General features: G+C 31.4%; 1 protein-coding gene across 16 annotated transcripts in view; it reads left to right on the forward strand.

The window, feature by feature from the left end:
• Positions 1–20,207, forward strand: part of LOC139503942 (uncharacterized) — an 87,291-nt gene that overhangs the window by 50,934 nt on the left and 16,150 nt on the right. For 8 of the 16 annotated variants that reach the window (XM_071293965.1, XM_071293975.1, XM_071293980.1 and 5 more), the window contains exons 12-19: positions 8,715–9,016; positions 10,933–10,956; positions 14,362–14,493; positions 15,332–15,484; positions 15,908–16,643; positions 17,632–17,817; positions 18,553–18,773; positions 19,549–19,560. In XM_071293965.1, coding sequence (XP_071150066.1) covers positions 8,715–9,016; positions 10,933–10,956; positions 14,362–14,493; positions 15,332–15,484; positions 15,908–16,643; positions 17,632–17,817; positions 18,553–18,773; positions 19,549–19,560 — 1,766 coding nt within the window. The remainder of the gene's footprint in view (positions 1–8,714; positions 9,017–10,932; positions 10,957–14,361; positions 14,494–15,331; positions 15,485–15,907; positions 16,644–17,631; positions 17,818–18,552; positions 18,774–19,548; positions 19,561–20,207) is intronic. The other 8 variants (XM_071293967.1, XM_071293970.1, XM_071293974.1 and 5 more) reach the window with 3 other exon arrangements.

A 20,207-nucleotide genomic window follows, 5' to 3' on the forward strand; every position in this document is an offset into this window, starting at 1 on the left:
GTAAATATGACGTTATGCCTTCCAAATAGCAAACCTATGGTAAATATGACGTAATGCCATTCCTAATCTATGGCAGATTGTTTAGAATCCTAATCTACAATTTATAACATTTTTTCGTTCCCTAGTCTATGCCTGATTGCTAGTTTTCAAATCTATATGGCAGATTTTCTATAATCAATGGACCAGTCAGTACATATCTGACCAATGTTTCAAAGTTGACTTCAACAAGTAAGATGTTTAAAGGTAGCAAAACAGTTGCTTTTAAGTAAAAGCCAGTAAAAGACAAACAGATAAGATGTACTACTAGAAAGCATATCCATAACCATTTGTGAAATAAACATTGACTTTAAGAGTGTAATGAGGTGTCCTAATAGATTAAGCATCTCTTACTCTGTGATATAAGTCCTACATATGTACATCGATCCATCAGAGATTTTTGTTTGTTTGTTTTATTTTGTCTTTCCTATTTAAATACTAGAATATATTGTTTTTAAACGTTTTCATCCTTGGAAGTAGGATCGAATTCCCCGGCCTAAATTTATATCATACCAGGTTCCATCAATGCCTTAATTTGAAAATTCACAGTGACAAATGGTGTTTTACTTAACATGTTAATTAATGTACACATATTAATATGTAAATTTTTACCTACATTTTGGTATATTTTCGATCTTATGACCAAAATATAAAATATGCGTAAAGATGGATCAAAGCTATAATTTTGAGTAGTTGCACTAACATATATAGATAGAAGAGGTATCCTTAAACAACAATTTTGTGGAAAGTAAGTCTATAAATTGTCTTTCAAATACAAACTAACTAATGTCTGGTCTGTGTTTTTGTGAGATATTTTGATTCTCTCGGATGCGTTAATATAAAAAAGAAGATGTGGTATGATTGCTAATAAGACAACTACTGTCCACAAGAGACCAAAATGACACAGACATTAACAACTATAGGTCACCGCCTTCAACAATGATCAAAGCCCATACCGCATAGTCAGCTATAAAAGGCCCCGATAATACAATGTAAAAAAAATCAAACGAGAAAACTAACGGCCTTATTTATATATTAAGCCCTTTTCAAATGATTTGTATGTGCTACATACTAGTAGCTGTATTGCGTTTTTCGGTTAGTGTGTTCGTTCTTCCGTCTTTCTGCTTCAGGTTAAAGTGTTTGGTCAAGATAGGCTTTAATAAAGTTTAAGTCTAATCGACTTGAAACTTAGTACACATGTTCCCTCTAATATAATCTTTCTAATTGTAATGCAAAATTAGAGTTTTTACACAAATTATACGGTCCCCTTAACATAGAAAATGATAGTGCCCGCTACAGGTTAAAGTTTTTGGTCAAGGTAGTTTTTGATGAAGTTGAAAATCAGAAATCCAATCAACTTGAAACTTAGTACACATGTTCGCTTTGATATGATATATCTAAATTTAATGCCAGAGTATAGTTCTTATCCCAATTTCAAGGTCAACTGAACATAGAAAATTATAGGGTGAGTGGGATATCCGTGTACTATGGACACATTCTTGTTGTAGTCTGTTCCTATGTTTTACTGTAACACCTGTTTCCGAATCGAAGGGAGGGTTGAGCGCTCTCAAACATATTTAACCCCGCCACATTCTTTGTTCCTGTCCAAAATCCATAGCCTGTATTTTAGTGATTATCATTTGTTGCTGTATATATCATATTTGTTTTTCATTCATTATTTTGTACATAAACATACATTCAACCACAATCATTGAAATATGCTAGAGATGTCAGCGTATGCACTCTTGTGTTATATGGAAGGCTCCTTAGTGTATCCTTGTATATCCAATACCGTTATTGGTAAGACCAGAGACACATAATATGTCTCTGGATATACCCTGTTGAATAAATTATGATCTTGTTAGACGATACAGCCGCAAAGACTAAACATTTGATCCACTTTTCCGATGTATACATTTCTCCGTTGAAATATGAATAAAAGTACTTTAATTGTATATGAAATACAACAAATACGTCACATAAGAAACACCAGACATTGAAGAAGATCGTTCGGGACGACTTCCTTGTGCACTAAACCAGACTGAAAATCAAGGGAGATAATCCAAATTTATATTTATCAAACTTATAATTAGCTGTTTTTAGAAAAAAAGGGCGTCATGTGAATTTTGGATCTGTTGAGGTCTCAATTAATTACATCTTGGTAGAGATTCGTTGTTATTGACGATAGGACTGCATTGGCAGATACATATTTATTAAAAGTGTTCGCGCGTTTCAGTTAAGACCTCGGCACGGTCGGACAATAGAAAAATCAGAGAATTTTATTTTCCCTCATATTTCGTACATGTAGGTATTGATTTTTTACATCCGTATAATCGGATAAGTGTTGCGTTTCTTAATAGTTTTACTGCATCTCGGTGATTTCGTGGTTTGTTGCTCACCTCGGAATCGGGTGGTTGTGAGTTCGAACCCCGTCTGGGTCACTTGTACTGCTTGTACGCCTATTGCGCGGCATTTAGGAGTTAGAGCAAAGACATTTCGTATCATAATCTGCAAATAATCTGTCTGGGTATGATCACATGTCAAGCCTGGCGGTGTCCGTATAAAGTAAATGTTAAAGGTTTTATATTATTTTATTCCGACTGAATAATTAAGAGACGACCATTTGATTGACCGAAGGGGAGAATGATTTTTGTTTTAGTTGCTGATACCAAATCTTGATTTCCGCCTGTTGCTAAAACAGCTTATTGATTTTCACTCTAGTGCACAACCCAATGCACCCCAAGAGCAACTGGGAAATACAAATATAGTCACTTTGATCTTCTTCCAACCGATAGCTGCATCTTTTCGAAAATTCGACGTCAATTCGATCGTAAATGGATTTACAAGCAGTCAGGTCCGATCAGAATAGAGACATTAATTCCTATACCAGTCAATACTCACGCCTAGACTGTAATCGCAGACGACCGCTATTACACTGGACCTACCTTTTGTATTAATTGTTAATTTGTTCTCGTCCTGAATAAGCGTTAAATATTTGCCACTGGACGTTACGAAAAAAAACTATCAATCAATCAATCACAGCTTGCTATTACCTCCATTGTTCTGTATTTGTTTCGGTAGAATATTTGTTATTATCCTGTCATGTGCAAAGCTTTTTACCAGGCCAAAATACAGTCCTCCCCAGAACATTCATTTTCCCAAATCACCACCTTAATTCATCTTCCAATAATTTACAATGGTCACCCTCTTGCTTTACTAATATCTTCATAAAACATCTTATTCGGTTGCAATGGAACTATACTACTTTCAATTTGCAATCCCATCGATCAATTCAATCATCATCATCATCATCCCACCGGAACCTTTGGTTATCAGTATATTACCCCATTGGAGCCTCAAGTTGTATTGACTTCACCTGTTTGCTGCACAGTAATATTACTATGTGTAGTGTACTACTACCTGTATAAATACCAAATGATTCATCTTTAAGATTAATTTCTGAAGTCATATTCCTTTCTCCCCGGAGACACAAAAGAAACAGTTTTCCTCTCCCATGGAGCGTGTAGTATAAATATTGGTATATAAAAAGAAAAGAGGCACCTTTTAGTCACAAACTTTAATATTTTTACGGATGCTTATTTAAAATCATTTAGCATCTTATCATTGGGGAACCTTTTAGCCATAAATCTTAAACATGTTTGCTTTAAGGTGGCTTATTTTCGCCTTTTACCTACTAATCATTTACGATGGTTATCTGAACTGGACATTTTTATTCATCGTTAATTTATAATGTATTTGATTTATTAGCTTCTGTTTTCCTTTACATGCATGAAAAATTAACTTCTAATTATTATTTTTATTTATTCTTTCTATGTCTTCTCCTTGATTGGCTGATTATTCGGTTTGTTGGTTTTCGGAGTTTATTTTTCAGCGGCAAATATTTGATGTGCAAATCCAATGGTATAAAATTGGGTAAATTAAATGATATTTACCTGTTATTCGAAAAATAAAGAGAGTTGGGTTTGCATTTTAGCATTTTAGTGCCAAGGCTTCGCGTAAATTTCAACGCAGGACACATGATATATCATGATAACATCACTTTTAAATATGAGTGTGCCGCTTATCTTTTTTTCACACAGTCTTTACCTATAGGCATATATGCATTTAAAATAAATGTGTATATTAAGGTAATTTAGAATTAAAAAGGAATTTGTAAATTTATAGAATTTTCATATTTCCCTACAAAATAAAATTTATTTGCGAGTGAAATGTCCCAGATGCTCGTTTTCAATTTAATTAAAATTTAAAAGTTTGAAAATAAGCGAGTTCAGTTTAATTATTATTCTTCACTATTTACATATTAAAATCATTAATAAATTCATCAATGAATATGATAACTTTAAATGATAAAAAAAAAAAACACTTTAAAATCGCCCAACTGTGGGAATAAGTTGTAAAAAAGTTTACGACAGGTGTAAATATAAAATGGTTCTAAATTTACGTTTTTTCTTTAATTATATTCTTATCACTTAAGTGTGTAATGAACATGCCTATTTATTCAACAGATAGATAATAAATATACGTTATTAAAATATAAATACATTTTCTGTTTCTACATGGTAATTAAAAATTGAAATGTATTGAGAAAAAAATCTCAAGGTAGAAAATAATTGAAAACATATTGATCTATCCCACTTTATACCTCTGAAATCAATGAATGAATGAGCAATACGAAATTTAACTGACTATTTTTGGCTACCAGCAATGTATTTAACAGTAGCTAAGACTTTTTCATCACCTCTAGATTGCCGGGGGGCAAAAGGAGGGGTGTCATTTTTATATACAAACCATTAATTATATACAAGTAAAATGCCTTTAAGTCAGATCGGAGTGATCGCCTTTGATTAACTAAGGGATGAAAAACATTAACCACCATACCAATGAACTTAGACACACTTTCCATAGCAACATTGGTGTATTGTACAGGGGATGAGTATAGATAGCATCTATATCACATTTCGTTTCGTAGAGAGGCTAGCTGAAGGGAAGTGACGTCATTCAGACAGCTTCTGTATCTTTGGTGCAACACTTATCTTTTATAAAACAAGTGGACTTATCTGAAAAGAATTTATAATTGAAGTGTAACGGAAATATTTGAAATATTAGTGACATAATTTGAAAATAGTTCAGTGAACTGAGAGAAGTAAAGAAAAGTTTTTAAAGAGACTGAAGTATGAATGTATAACATTATAAACATGAAGATTTTAATAGAAATATTTGTTAGTGTTGCCTTTCTGATAGGTAAGTGAACTTTAAATATGTTTGTTGTGATATATTTTACTTTAAAAACACTGCTCGACTGTTTTATTATAAAATTTTATGAATGTAAAAAAGATAGCTGAAATGTGTAAATTTTTACGTATATATATGAGAAATATTTGGCGAAGTTTTTATAATTAACGGTCAGTTTACGAAATATTACCGCAACGCCCTATTTCTTGGTCTAGATTTAGATTATAGACACCTTAAATCCAATAAAGAACTTTTTTTTTATGAAATCAAAATGTAAACAAACAGGAAAAACACTTTCACAATCGTTTTCCCCTCCCCCTTTTTCAATGATCTATCCCATACAGAATAATTAAGACTGCCAAAAAAGTAAATTTTCCTGCTATTGTGGTGGTAGAAACAAAAATTGAAAACTGTATCCATATATCCAGCATTAGTAATATTTAAGAAGTAAAGACAGAAATATTTTCATGTCCTTTGTTTTTAAGAAACCCTAGCTGTCTATAAAAAGCAAGCAAAACATGTTTAGAAAATGACATGTACTTTTTTAAAACATCAGTAATTGCATTTGATTATAGATTCTATTTCATTGCTGAATTTTATTCGAACTAAGACTGTCCATGGAATTCTGCTCGTTGTGGTAGGCCGTCTTATCTTGATTAAAACTGACCATTACACGGATTATCTACTTCCGAGATAACATATTAATAATTAGAAACAGACAACAATGTAATTAAATCAACCTCCTCCCCCGCATCATCCATGAGCATTAAAATAGATTGACTAAAACCAGTCCTTCCTTTTAGTCAGGATATCTATAGCAGCCCAAGGTTGGAATAAAGGTCACCTGGACGAATGTCTCCCCTGTAAGGCAATTGGAATAATACATGTAATGCTTGAATTTACAGTTAATCTACTGTAAGAATTTCTGACATTATGACGTTAACCCTTCTGGAAATCCAGAGATTTTTTCCAGTACCTAAAACTTTAGATAATAGAGGCATGTAGACCAATCTTCCAAAATACATATTTTATGTGATTGGTTATTTAGAATTTTTACCCGTTTTTTTTTAAATACATTTATATGCCTCAAAACCTGGATTTGAAGCAATTGAAATTATTAAACCTTGTCGTGAATATGCTTGAAGTATGTCACTGGACTATAGCAACAATTACTCAACTGATTACAACTATACACACTACAATCCCATTACAGCTGAAGCGATGATGATTTGTGTTTGATCTGATACAGAATGTTTTTTAGATGAGTAATGCTTTAGACAGGAGATAGGAGATTGGGTAATCTTCTTTCTAATAATAACAAACCATCTGTATTTTGTCTGTATTAATTACTTCTGCACCTTTAGAGGGGGTACAGAAGGAGGATACTTTTAATGTTTGTGTGGATTAGTAAAAACTAAAGATTTCAATTGAAACGTAAAAAATAAAAATAAAGTATTTTTCTTGAGGAATAGAAAGAGGGGGGAAAGCATTTAACTGACGCCTTTAAATTTAGTTTTGGAATAAAATTTCTTAAATTAAAAGAATTTTTAATTTATTCAACAAACCTGTGCAGATAACAACACGAGGGGTGGACCAAGGCTTCAATTATTGGGGGTTTTGTTTTCCAAACATTGTAAAACTACTGCCAATTCTATTCCAAAGTGTGGTATCTTTCAATCAAAAGCAGGGTATGCCTTCTACAGCCCTGAATTCACAACTGCTCAAAGTATCACTCCTCGAGTCACGACTCACGATCAGTGATCATCAGTCACCGCAGTCATGCTTTGTAGCAGGAATAAAACATTGCAATATCGTGTCACTCCCCTTCCGTTTTATGTTCTTGTGAGAGGTAAAATGATAACATGAAGAAGCACTCTCAGTTGATTTTTTAACTGTTCCATATTTGTCCAGTTTTGATATTCTGGGTTGTTTTTATATCCCACTTAATTAGGATCATAGTGTTTTTCGGTCTGTGGGGTCCGTCAGTCTGTACCGTTTCAGGTTACAGTTTTTGGTCGTTATAGTTTTTGATGAAGTTGAAGTCCTATCAACTTGCAACTTAGTACACAAGTTCCCTTTGATATAATCTTTCTAATTTTTATGCCAAAGTAGAGTTTTTGATCCCAATTTCACGGTCCACTGGACATAGAAAATGATAGTGTGATGCATCTGTGTAGTACTATTGACACATTATATTGTTTAAGGTACAATAATTGAAGAAGAGAAATGGGAATACTTGCACTTCCAAACAGTAAACGGACAGAAAGTCACAGGACAAAAAGTCACAGGACATAAAGTCACAAATTTGGTAGGACAAAAAGTCGCAAATAATATGTTGACAATTGTCTGAATATGTAAGAGAAATATCTTGAAATATTTACTTTTTGATACATATACATGTATCCAGAGACATATAATACAATTGTATTATATGTCTCTGATATATACATATTAAAGTTTAGGAAATTTGTCATTATACTTAAAAAATAAAGATTTACTTAGTTTTAATCGTACAAAAGAAAGATTTCTTGGCACCATGAAGCCATTTAAGTGCCAAATATTCTTCCAAACTCATCCATGATATGAAGTGATTTGTATTCAAAGTCTTATAAAAATTATTATTTTACATCATCAATATTTACCATTAACTTAGGATTCAACAGTGTTCAAAGATCCTTTGGATAGATGTAAATATTTTTTATCAGGTGCAATAAAAGACGCACAAATAATGAACATCACTAACTTGGTATCTATATTCCAAACCTATACACATTGTCCTCCCTTTAGAGAAAACGACATTGACAAGTATTTTATTGTATGTCCATGGACCCACAGGGTTCATTTGACATCACTGACAATCTTGTTTGATCTACATATTTGTTTTTGTGTGTTAGGGACACTGTTAAGTATATATGTTGCTCAGTGTGCAAGTATTATATTGAGTCAATATTATAAAGCTTCCATGGTCTGAGTGTGTGAATGGAATAATTCTGTTCCAGTTGACCATTCAATGAATTAAAGTTTTTTCTTAATTTTAATTTGCTCAAATTTTACCTGAAGATAATCAGGGCCAGATCAAGGGGTTTAGGAAAAGGGGATATAATTGTTTTTAGTGGTAATAAGAGTGACAGGTATATTATTTCTTGATCAAAAGAGGAGCTGATACCTCTACCTAAATCTTTCTGTACATAATTAGGAAGACTTGTATGTTACTATGGTAACATTCAATACAAAATAAGTACTAGTCAAAAATTGAAGATCGTATGGTAGGAAAATCCTAATTCAAATATGATTAAAAAAAAATGTGCCTTTTTTTTGTGTGGGTTATACGACTTTGAGAAAAGGACTTACATTTAGAGGTCACAATACCGACCAACTATTTTTCTTATTTCAAACCTTAAATATTTTTTTTATTGACTTTTCAGCCCAGGCAACAACCCAGAGGACAGTTATTAACCCTGGAATTAATGTGGGTTCAGGATCTAGAACATACTTCAGCGGCTACGATGTCACAGACTTCGACAAGTACTTCTCAAATATTGTCCGTTTCTATGGCAATGCATATATCCATTATGATTTTGACAAAGTTGGATTCGAACAGCAGGATATCCTGGCCAGGGTCCAGAATGAGACCTTCACCTTCCAGTTTATAACCAGTGAGCAAAATGGACTGATTTGGTTGGATGATAGACAGGAGGAAGATTTGAGAATGTACTTGGCAGTTAAGGTGAGGTTATACACAGTACATATAGATATTTTTAATCGGAATGTTTTATTTAAAAATTATGAAGTTATATTAAAAACTTTTGTTCTTTTTCTTCAATTAATTTAAATTGTTGATAGAATCTAAAAAGATGTTGTTTTCAATGTCAAACTAAGAAATCATGAATAATACATGAATTTTATTGTTTCTACCGGTATGTATATTTTACAAATAAATGCAACATTTAGAAAACACAGACCAAGGAGGGGAAGAGCTTCCAGTCAAAAGACTTATTTATTTTAGTTGTATTTTGTTTTGTAGTAACTCCTATTGATCATGTTTTTTTATGTAGGTTGAGTGTTGAAATATATGTTGTATGCTGTACCAAGAACCAAGAAAGTTGGACATAAATCTAATTATATAACTTCATTTCAGTACATTAAAGAGAGAAGAGATAATTGAGGATATGGCTTTGGTCTTCATTTATGTATTGTTTGTTTTTTAATTAGTATATTGACATTAAACTGTCTGACAGATGTAGGATTGTGTTTAAAAGGGTGTTCAAAGTATCGTTTGCATTTCTTCTTAAAACAAGCTTATTAGGCTTCCCAGGTTCAGATAATGTCCATGTATTTAAGAACTTTTGCTCATTATTGACGTGGGGATAGGAAATTCTTTTCGTTCTATAACATATAAATAAATGAAAAGCTGGATATATGTTATTGTCTACAAGAAGTTACGTACATGTCAATAAGACAACAACCCAAGGACAAATACCAAAAGATTGACCTGAAGGGAACTTGCAATATTCAATAATAGATTGTTCTCCATACAAAATGGACAACCAGTCTTGTTTCCAGTATTATTCAAATCTGTTTTTTTACGCCCCACTAAGGGGCCTTTTTTTATTTGGTCTGTGGGTCTGTTAATCAGTAGTTCGTTTGTCGGTCTGTCTTTCTGTCTGTCTGTCCTGCTTCAGGTTAAAGTTTTTGATTAAGTTGAAGACCAATCAACTTGAAACTAAGTATATATGTTCCCTATGGTATGATCATTATGATTTTAATGCTAAAAGAGTTTTGATCCCAATTTCACGGACCACTGAGTATAGAAAATGAAAGTGGGAGTGGGGCATCCGTGTGCTATGAACACATTCTTGTTAATCAAGTATTTTGATTGATACTGATTTGACTTTTCCAGAGTATTTATAGTATGTTGTTAGTAACCAAGATTTTGATTTTTAAATAGAATATACTTGACAAAAAAGAATGTGTAAGTACAAAGGTCAAGGAAGTGCTGAAGGTGAAGGTCAATTGGCATGATGAATATGAAAGTAGAAAAATATTTATTTTCAGTGAGGAAAAGTGACAGAATGGATTAGGAGGCATGTTGATATATTTCAAATTATGATATATTTCAAATTTATACATATATTTTTATTATAGCTGATCTGCACACTGTGAATATACATAGTTATTAGGCCACCATTACAAAAGAATATGTTCTTATAGTCCAAGCCAGTTTTTATCCTTTCTGGAATTTCAAAAATATCTGCGGGTTTTCAAATTGTTTGCCTTCTATATTCCATATTAATAATATTTTATTCTTTTTTTTATGGTCCCAAGTTTTGTTGAAATAATTATAATTTATTTGTAAATCTAAAAAAGAATTCGTTTGTCTGCAAAGAAATATTAAACTTTCTGTTAATTTGAAGACCTAAGAGAGATAACTCTAAAAAAAAAATTTGAATTTTCCTCTTTTCATATCATAATTAAAAAAAAAGTCAGTTTTGTGTTCATTATGAAGAGAATTTTTGTTCCTTCCATTTATTTGAATTAATAGCAATTTGATTTTTTTTTTAAACACAATTCAGACTGGGTGTATATAGGTTAGTTTATGTGTATAATTGATATGGGTAAAATATGACTTATTAATATCTACAGAATATAGAACATGGGAAGGAATGTGTAAGTCCAAACATGTATTGCATGTGTTTGTCAAAATCTGTTTCTTTTCTCATGAAATAGGGATAGAATTTACAGAAATAGAGAGAAAACTGACGAAAAGAGGTCTTTAAACAGTGGGACAAAAATCGTAGTAAGATTGGGAATCCACTAGATTTTTGAATAAAATTTAACTAAAATGAAACACAATCTAAATACAGTTAAGTATTGAAGCCTGCTTCTATTTAGGTTTGGCTGTTTATGATTTAAATACTTTAATCAAAACATTTGAGAAAAGAAACACCTTTTTTGACTGATATTTGTAGTGTTATGAATATTCATACTCATATACTTATCTTTTTTTCAGAATGATAAGATTAAAACATAGAATGAAAATCTTTCTGGAAAAATCTGAAACTCAAGGGAGATAACTATATACAAAAACTGTCTAAAATTAATGACAAACAAAATTTTTTTCTAAATCAACTATAATTGGTCTAGATGAAAATAAATATATCCACTGTCAGTGTAGAGTATTTGCGGTCATAGATTGTGAATAACCAGTAATTAGTCCAGATTTTAACTGAATTATCAAATTTCAAACAAATCTATGAATGAATGCCAAAAAGAGCATGTTTTCTAGAAAGATTTTCATGAATTTGTATTCTTCTGATTGCAGTTAGAAACAGTACATGTAGATGCTTTTGATGAATGATTCCTTTTATCACATGATCTTATCACATGACCTTGTCACATGATATGTTATCATTCATCATTGATTTCATACATGTTCCACTGCTTGAATCATATCATAGATTTTAAGTGTCATCATGGTACTTGAATGTAATCCAAAGTCTTAATAGCATCTGGTTTCACCCAGTCAGAGAGTAAACTCTTGTTCAAGGTGGGAACCAGTAGAATGGTAAAACAATGAGAGGAGGATTTACCGCTTAGCATCCTCGATGACATGCATTGAGGGAACATATCTTACTTCTTTATGAATTAATTTAATTAGGATCAGTGGTCAAGATTAACAGGCAACATTTCAGGGCCAGAAAAAAATATTTGATGTTGTCAAATATTTTATGAATAGGTTGAATTTGAACATACAAACATTTTTCTTGGTTTTATTTCTTGTAAATTTTTTGTTTTTAATAAACTAGATTAATTATGCAACCCATTGCTTTTTTTATTTGATATTTTTCGCACATCCCATTGTCTATTTTATTCTGCCTAAAAATATACATTTTTGTTACAAGGTTTTTACATTTTTAGTTATTATACCAAATTCATTTGTATTGTTTTGTATTGTTTTGTTTTGTTTTATTTATTAATTGTTCCATGTTAAATCACAGTGTCTTTCATTGCATTAGCTTGCATTGTTTGAATACATGTCCTGCTTTTGTTGTGTGCTTTTAAAAAATCCAATATCAACCTCTCTTTTTCTTTTCCTCTCTCTACAATTTTGTTTTGATATTCTTTTTGATTTGATATATTTTCTGTTTAATTACTGGTAGTGAATGCATCAGTTGTATTACACAGACTAACTGAAGAAAATATTCATTTTATATGTTCATTTTATGTTTTGTTGGCCTGATAAAAAAAAATGTTTAAATAAGTGTTATTTCCCTTTATCCAAAGGTTTAGGTATTTTTTGACAGAATAAAGTCGGGACCCACATCTGAGTGAATATAATTATCCTGATTTAGAGTAATTTCTCGCAATTTGATTGGCTGATATTGTCCTAATAAATTTCAGTACAATTTTTTATTACGTCAATTAGAATTATCTCCCTTATACCACTGACCTAAAAAAAAAAAAAAATGTGAGTTGCTTTATAATTCTATAATTTTTCACAATTTTAGATTCAATATCTAAAATATATTTGGTTGATTTTGTCCATATATTGAATTTGAATATAATAATATGTAATATAACAAAATCAGGATGAATTCGTTACACCGTGTTCAATTGTCCTAATATGAGAATTTATCGGGTCAATAAAATTCATATCGGGTTTGGCGAAAATTCTCGTATTAGGACAATTGAACACTGTGTATAATACGGAATTTATCAGGTCAATAAAATTCATATTGGGTTTGGCTTCGCCTCACCCGATATAAATTTTATTGACCTGATAAATTCTCGTATTAGGACAATTGAACACTGTAACTAATAATATATTCTTTTGATTTTGGAAGCCAAATTATGGTGCTGGTGTTTGAATCCAGTAAATGAGTTGAATGTAAGCAGGGATGATAATCTTGACATTAAATATTTTCAATCAGTTTATTTTTATTTTAAATCCATTTAAATTGTAATAGTCTTTCCCTGTCCACAATAGATACACTTGAAAAGTGCAACTTCTACATTGTTCATATTCATGTACTGTGAATTCATTTATTTTTGTGGGTGTCAATTTTCGTGGATTGCTGAAAACTTGCATATTCGAGGATATTTGATTTCGTGGTTTTGCCAATCTCTGTATACAAAGCCTAAGTATTCAAAATATGCTATTCGTTGAACATTTGAATTCGTGGTTCACCTATACCCACGAAAGCGACGAAAATTGGTATCCAACGAAAAATAATGAATCCACAGTAATTGATATGTTGTAGTCATATTTCAAAGCTGCTTATTACATTGAGAGAAAACATATTCAGCATGAAAAGAAAATTAAGATTCTAGAAAAGTTTTGAATATATTAAGTTACAAAATATATAATACAAAATATAAATAATAAAATATACCTTTTATTAGAATTAGATAAAAGTTATTGCTATAAAAGCATGTATTTAATATATAACGAATCTTAGTCATTGTAGGAACAATGTATATAACTACGTATTTAAATTAGCCTTTGGTATTATAATATTTGATTTTTTACTGACAGTAAAATTCACTTAACAAAAGTTAATGCTTTTGTATTTGTATTGTTTATTAATAATTATTATATGTTTTTGCTATTTGTTACTTTAACATTACATTTTTTATCTCCAGCTGAACATTATAAAAAAAAATTGGTGTCTAGTTAAAGATGAAAAAAAAACATTTTGTGCTTACCGGTAATTTTGTATGATAAATGATTTTGGGAAAGGAGCTGGCATTTTGGTTTAGTAGGGGTTGGGGAGGGATGAGGTAAGAATTAAGGAAAGGAATTTGGACAGTCGATATGATTTGAAATCGGGAGAGATATAGGAGGTTGAGAGAAGTGGAGAAGGGATTCATAATTACTAATACCACCCTTTTGTATAACCCTTAATTTGTACAAGATAACAATTCGATGTATTTTTTATATCCGTATTCAATGTATTTAAATATTTCTTATAGTTTCAAGTTCTCAGTGGTTATGGAAGATACATTGTAATATGTTGTTATAACTTAGAATAAACAATGATGTCTAAAGGTCACATGTACTTTTATCCATAGGATGGGTACCTGTTGTTCCATATTGATGAAGGAAATGGCCGTATCCAGGAAATAAAGCTGACGTCCAGAAAAATCAAAGAATTAAATGACTGGGATTGGCATACCTTTAGAGTGGACAGGGTTGGACGAGAGGTAACTGTTTGAACCATTTACATGCTATTTAATTTTGCATTATATTGATATTAATATACCTAGTTTTAAAAAAAGGGAGGGGGGGTTGCCATTTGTTAAAAAATATTTTATTATTTTTGTACATGTATTCCATTGTAGTTTGTCAGAGGGAAAGTTAGCTTGTGTCTAAACTACAACTTTTTTCAGTTCTTACTGGGAAAAGGGGGAAAATTTGACTATAACACTGTAACACATGACATTGGACATTGTTATTTTTTCATGATAACACTATCAGTATCAGAAGTTGTTCTTAATATTTCATATATATGTTGTCTCAAAATTCTAAGGCTAACTGGTTCTCTTCATGTGGCATGAAATATTTGCCAATGGAAATGCAGCTCACTATCATTCAATCGATCAGATTTTGTTCATCCTTTATTTCATTCATATACATGTTCAATTCTGTTTCATTTTCGAGATAATAGGCAAGTGTTCATTATCACTGAACTAGTATATATTTGTTTAGGGGCCAGCTGAAGGACGCCTCCGGGTGAGGGAATTTTTCGCTACATTGAAGACCTGTTGGTGACCTTCTGCTGCTGTTTTTTTCTATGGTGGGGTTGTTGTCTCTTTGGCACATTCCCCATTTCCATTCTCAATTTTAAAAATACTAAATTATAAAAAATAATGTTATTAAAGGGCAATAACTCCTGGATCACTAGTCCCATTGGCAATGATATCAGTTTTATCAGCATTTAATAGATCTAGTCTGCTATCATCTATCGTTAATTGTTTTTTCTCTTTTCTTTTGTTTTTATTTCAAATGCACAAAATTTATAATGTTATATCTATTTTTCAGCTGAAATTCTATATTGACGAAGAATATATTGGAACTATAACTACTGTAAGAGAGATTCAGCTGATTGGACGAGGAGATGTTTACCTCGGTGGTACACCAATAGATTATACTGATTCTGTTGTTACCCAGGGCTATAGTGGTGGAATAACAAAGGTAAGTCTTTGGAAAGTTGTAACATGTATTTCTTAAAGAGCATGGGCAGAATCAGGAGGAAAAAAATTTGTTTGATTATACAAGGAATCACTGAAGCAAGACTGAAGCGCCCCTTATGTCAGTCAGTGCCCCCCCCCCTAAAAAATGTTCTAGATCATCCACAGCAAGTGACCACATAAGTTTATTTAGAAACAAACTGACAAGTGCTTTTTAGAGATTCTTTCCTTTTAAGACTATGAATGCAGCAGAAACAACATTGATGAAATCTATTTTACTGTGATAAACTAAATTTTGTAAAATAAAAAAAAATTGTGAAATTTTGAATATTATCATATAACCCTTAGATTTTTTCTACCTTATAAGATAATATAAAGGTAATTGATAATTGATATACTACATGACATTTAATTAATAATTTTTCAGATATTATATGTGAAGAATTTACCAAATTTACTTCTCCGTGTCAGCTTGATGCAGTATATAACCCAAATGCATAGTGGGAATGGTGGGAATGGTCATAATGGTATTGATATCATAGTACCCGGACAAGCAATTACACCAAGACCAAGACCAAGAACTACGCCAAGACCGTATACACCAAGACCAAGAACTACGCCAAGACCAAGACCGACAAGACCGGTTGAACCAGTAAGGCCAACAACTATCACTCTTCTCAATACCATATCCTTCCTTAAATCTTTTATTTTACATATCAATGAGAACGCATATGTGGATGTAAGATCCGGTGGAACAATTACATTCAGATTTAGAACACTAGAGTCAAAAGGTGTCTTATTTTTTACCCGTCGTAAAGGTTCTTCTAATCAGTTATTTTTAGCTTTTGAGATATATGATGGTAAATTGTATTTCATTTCTGACCTCGGTGCAAGAACTCGACGAATTTTGGTTTCTGATGTTATTGTCAATGACGGAACATGGCAGAACATTAAACTTGAAATTCAGGACTCAAGATTATTCATTTCACTCAATGGAATTCAGAAAACTTTGGACCTGACTACAGAAGAGAGAACACAAGCATATTTCAATGATGGTATATATATAGGTGGTTTTCCAAAAGATTTCAAGTCGTGGTATATCTGGGGTTCATCTAACAGTAAATTCCTTGGCTGTTTCAGTGATCTACAGCTCATTAACACAAGTAAGTGTGATTACTGACTACTGTGGATTCATATATTTTCTTGGGTGCCAATTTTCGTGGATTAAGGAAAACGTACATGGATATTAAATTTGATGGTTTTGCTGATGTCTACATACAAACCTGTAGAAAATTTGATATTCATTGATCATCTGAATTTGTGTATATCTTTATCCACGAAATCCATGAAAATCTGTATTCAAGAATAATAATGAATCCACTACTATATTAGTTTTTCTCATTATTGATACAGTGACCTACAATTAAAGATTTTTATTGATCATCTTAACGAGAATTTGTCACTTGAGTACGGCGAAAGTAAGAGAAGCAATCGAGTTGAGATGACCAATAATTAGAAAGTAAATTAATTGCCTAATCCAGTGAAACCTGGCTAAACCAAATCCTGTATAAACTGAAAACCTTAGTCTATAAACCAAACATGTTCTTAAGCACTGTCATATCAAATTGTATGCACTCTGATTAAACCGAACATCAGCCAAACCTGAACAAAATCTTTAGTCTTGAAGAGGTTCCGTTTAAACCAAGTTTCACAGTACATCTAAATGTTCCAAATTGGGAATTTAACAGCTGCTATGACACTTGGCCACCTTTTTTTCAACCAATAACCAAGGGAAATAATCCCATCATTAAAAATACGGGTAAAACAGACCCATCGAAAATGTGACAACAGCAAGAAGGAGTGCATGACTCAAAATCATGTCGCAAAATGTAAAATAAAACAGAAATAAAGACCTACCTTCACTATTTTTTTAATAATGTAACTTCATTTAAATTTTATCAACTGATCTGCTCTTTCTTATTTTAATGAAGCCAATTCTGTCATAATTTTTTGCAATAATTAAAACATCACATGAATTTACGATTTAAAAGCAATTCACTTTTATGAATTTCTGTTTTACTTTTTCAGACACAAATATGAATGGACCTATTAAAGCAATTCACTTTTATGAATTTTTGTTTACTTTTTCAGACACAAATATGAATGGACCTGTGAGGAATATACCCAGTGATAATTTTATAAGTCTTGGTTGTATGGATATGAACAAACAGTGTACGTCTACCAACCCATGTAATAATGGAATATGCTATGATGGAGTTAGACAATACTACTGCGATTGTGCAGGCACTGGATGGGCTGGAACAAGATGTAATGAATGTAAGTTGTCACATGATGAAGTCACATGGTATTGCTCAAGTGTAAGTTGTCACATGACAATATTACTGTGATTGTGCAGGCACTGGATGGGCTGGAACAAGATTTAATGAATCTAAGTTGTCACATGATTAAGTCACATGGTATTGCTCAAGTGTAAGTTGTCACATGACAATATTACTGCGATTGTGCAGGAACTGGATGGGCCAGTACAAGATGTAATGAATGTAAGTTGTCACATGTGACATGATTAAGTCACATGGTATTGCTCAAGTGTAAGTTGTCACATGACAATATTACTGCAATTGTGCAGGAACTGGATGGGCCGGTACAAGATGTAATGAATGTAAGTTGTCACATGATTAAGTCACATGGTATTGCTCAAGTGTAAGTTGTCACATGATATAATTGTACAGGCATTGGATGGGCTGGTACAAAATGTAATGATTGTTAGATGTCACATGATTATGTCACATGAAAGTGTTAGTGAAAGTTGTTACCTGACAAAATGAGGGTCTCAAAGGTCATTAGTAATTTACAGTATTTGTCCAAAAGACATTTATTTTATATACTCCAAAAATAGACACAAATTGATGGACTATATCAAATCAGAAAAAAAAATAACCTGCAACAAAAGACAATTACAGTATCACATTTAAATATCAAAGCAGTTTATCATTGATTTAGCTAAATGTAATGTTTTCAAGGTAATGCATCTGTGATTTTTTTCCTTTTTAGTTGCAATGATTGGTGGTTTCCAAGGAAACGACTACCTGACCTACTTTTACAGCACCAGACAGGAATCACATACAAATGACATATCACTCCGATTCAAATCTTTCTTAAGAAATGCTTTCCTCTTCCAAACAATATCCAGTATCAGTGATGATTATCTTCGTGCTGAACTTGATAATGGAAGGGTCAAGGTCACCATCAAAGTTGAAGGTCAATCTCCTCAGGTAATGATTCTGATAGAATGTAATGTTTACAATATGTATTGTAACTTTATTAAATTAACCAAGAAAATAATTTCTAATAATTATGTACAGATATATACAGATATCAGTAGTTTTTAATTTAGTAGGTAAAGTGTTAATTAGTTAAAGGGCATAAGATAAAGTTTGGATCCCATGATGAATGTTATTTGAAAATTTGCATACAAGCTTTTTTTCACCTCAGCAATTGAAATATGTAATACCTAATTAAACCTTATGTCATTTTAAAAGAGAGAGGTGCATGTACTCATTTTCAAGTTAAATCAGTTTAAATCATAAAAAAACAGTTGAAAATATTTCTTTTCTCGATATGTCATTGTTTGACTTTGCGAATATAACATTGTTCATTAGCAACATCATTACGTCCCCTATAACTGTTTCTTATGCCCTTAACCAAGAAAATAGTTTCTAATATAGATGTACAAATATATACAGATATCAGTAGTATATAATTTAGAAGGTAAAGCGTTAATTAGTTAAACCAAAAGTATTTTCCAATACTAATGCACATATATTACATGTTTTTTTCTGAGACATCAAAAACAAAAATTATGTTGAAAAAGAATGTAATATACAGTGATTCTAAAAGATATTTCAATGAAGAAAATCTACAAAACTTAAATAAAGCATTCAGATATAACTTAAAATGTAAAACCATACAAAAGGAAAGGAAAAAATATCTTAGATAAAACTTGGCCCATTTTTCACCTGCAGCTTTTATTTTTTCTTTGTTGTACAGCTGCCAATTAAGGTAAGAAAAAGTTAATATAGGTAAAAAATATTTACATTTCAAATCTGGCGAATGTTGAACAAACACCTTTTGCTCCAAGGGGAACATGGTTTCTGATGATTATCGCATGTAAATTTAAAAAAGAAATAAAAATGAAAAATCCCTATCATATTATATATGCGCATGATGGTGATAAGTTCAACCCATCAATTATATAAATTTCTAAATATAGACTGAAAAAGATTATGCCTTTTGTTTTTCAGATTTATATCATATACACGTAACACTAGCATCATTTACTATACTTCTTTATTTCTTTTTCACATATCTTTTTTTTAAATACAGGATAATTTTTTTTTTAGAGTTGTACTTTTTTTTTAATTTGATCAATTTAAAAAAATATTTGACATTTGTTTGAAGAGATGTTTATTGGGGTTCAGGTTTTTTTTCCAATCTGAGAATTGTAATATTTTTAGATATTTTAAATTATATAGAAATTGTACTGTAAATTGGCATTTGCTGTCAAATTCAAATTCACCATTTTTTTTTCATATTTTTTTAAAATCTCATAGCTAATGCCCCTTTAATAATGACATTTATAGCATCATATCATATAATTTGTATTATAATATATTCTATATTTCTTATTAATGCAATCAGAGGATTAT

This window comes from Mytilus edulis, chromosome 14, assembly GCF_963676685.1.
Source record: "Mytilus edulis chromosome 14, xbMytEdul2.2, whole genome shotgun sequence".
NCBI classification, from domain to species: domain Eukaryota; kingdom Metazoa; phylum Mollusca; class Bivalvia; order Mytilida; family Mytilidae; genus Mytilus; species Mytilus edulis.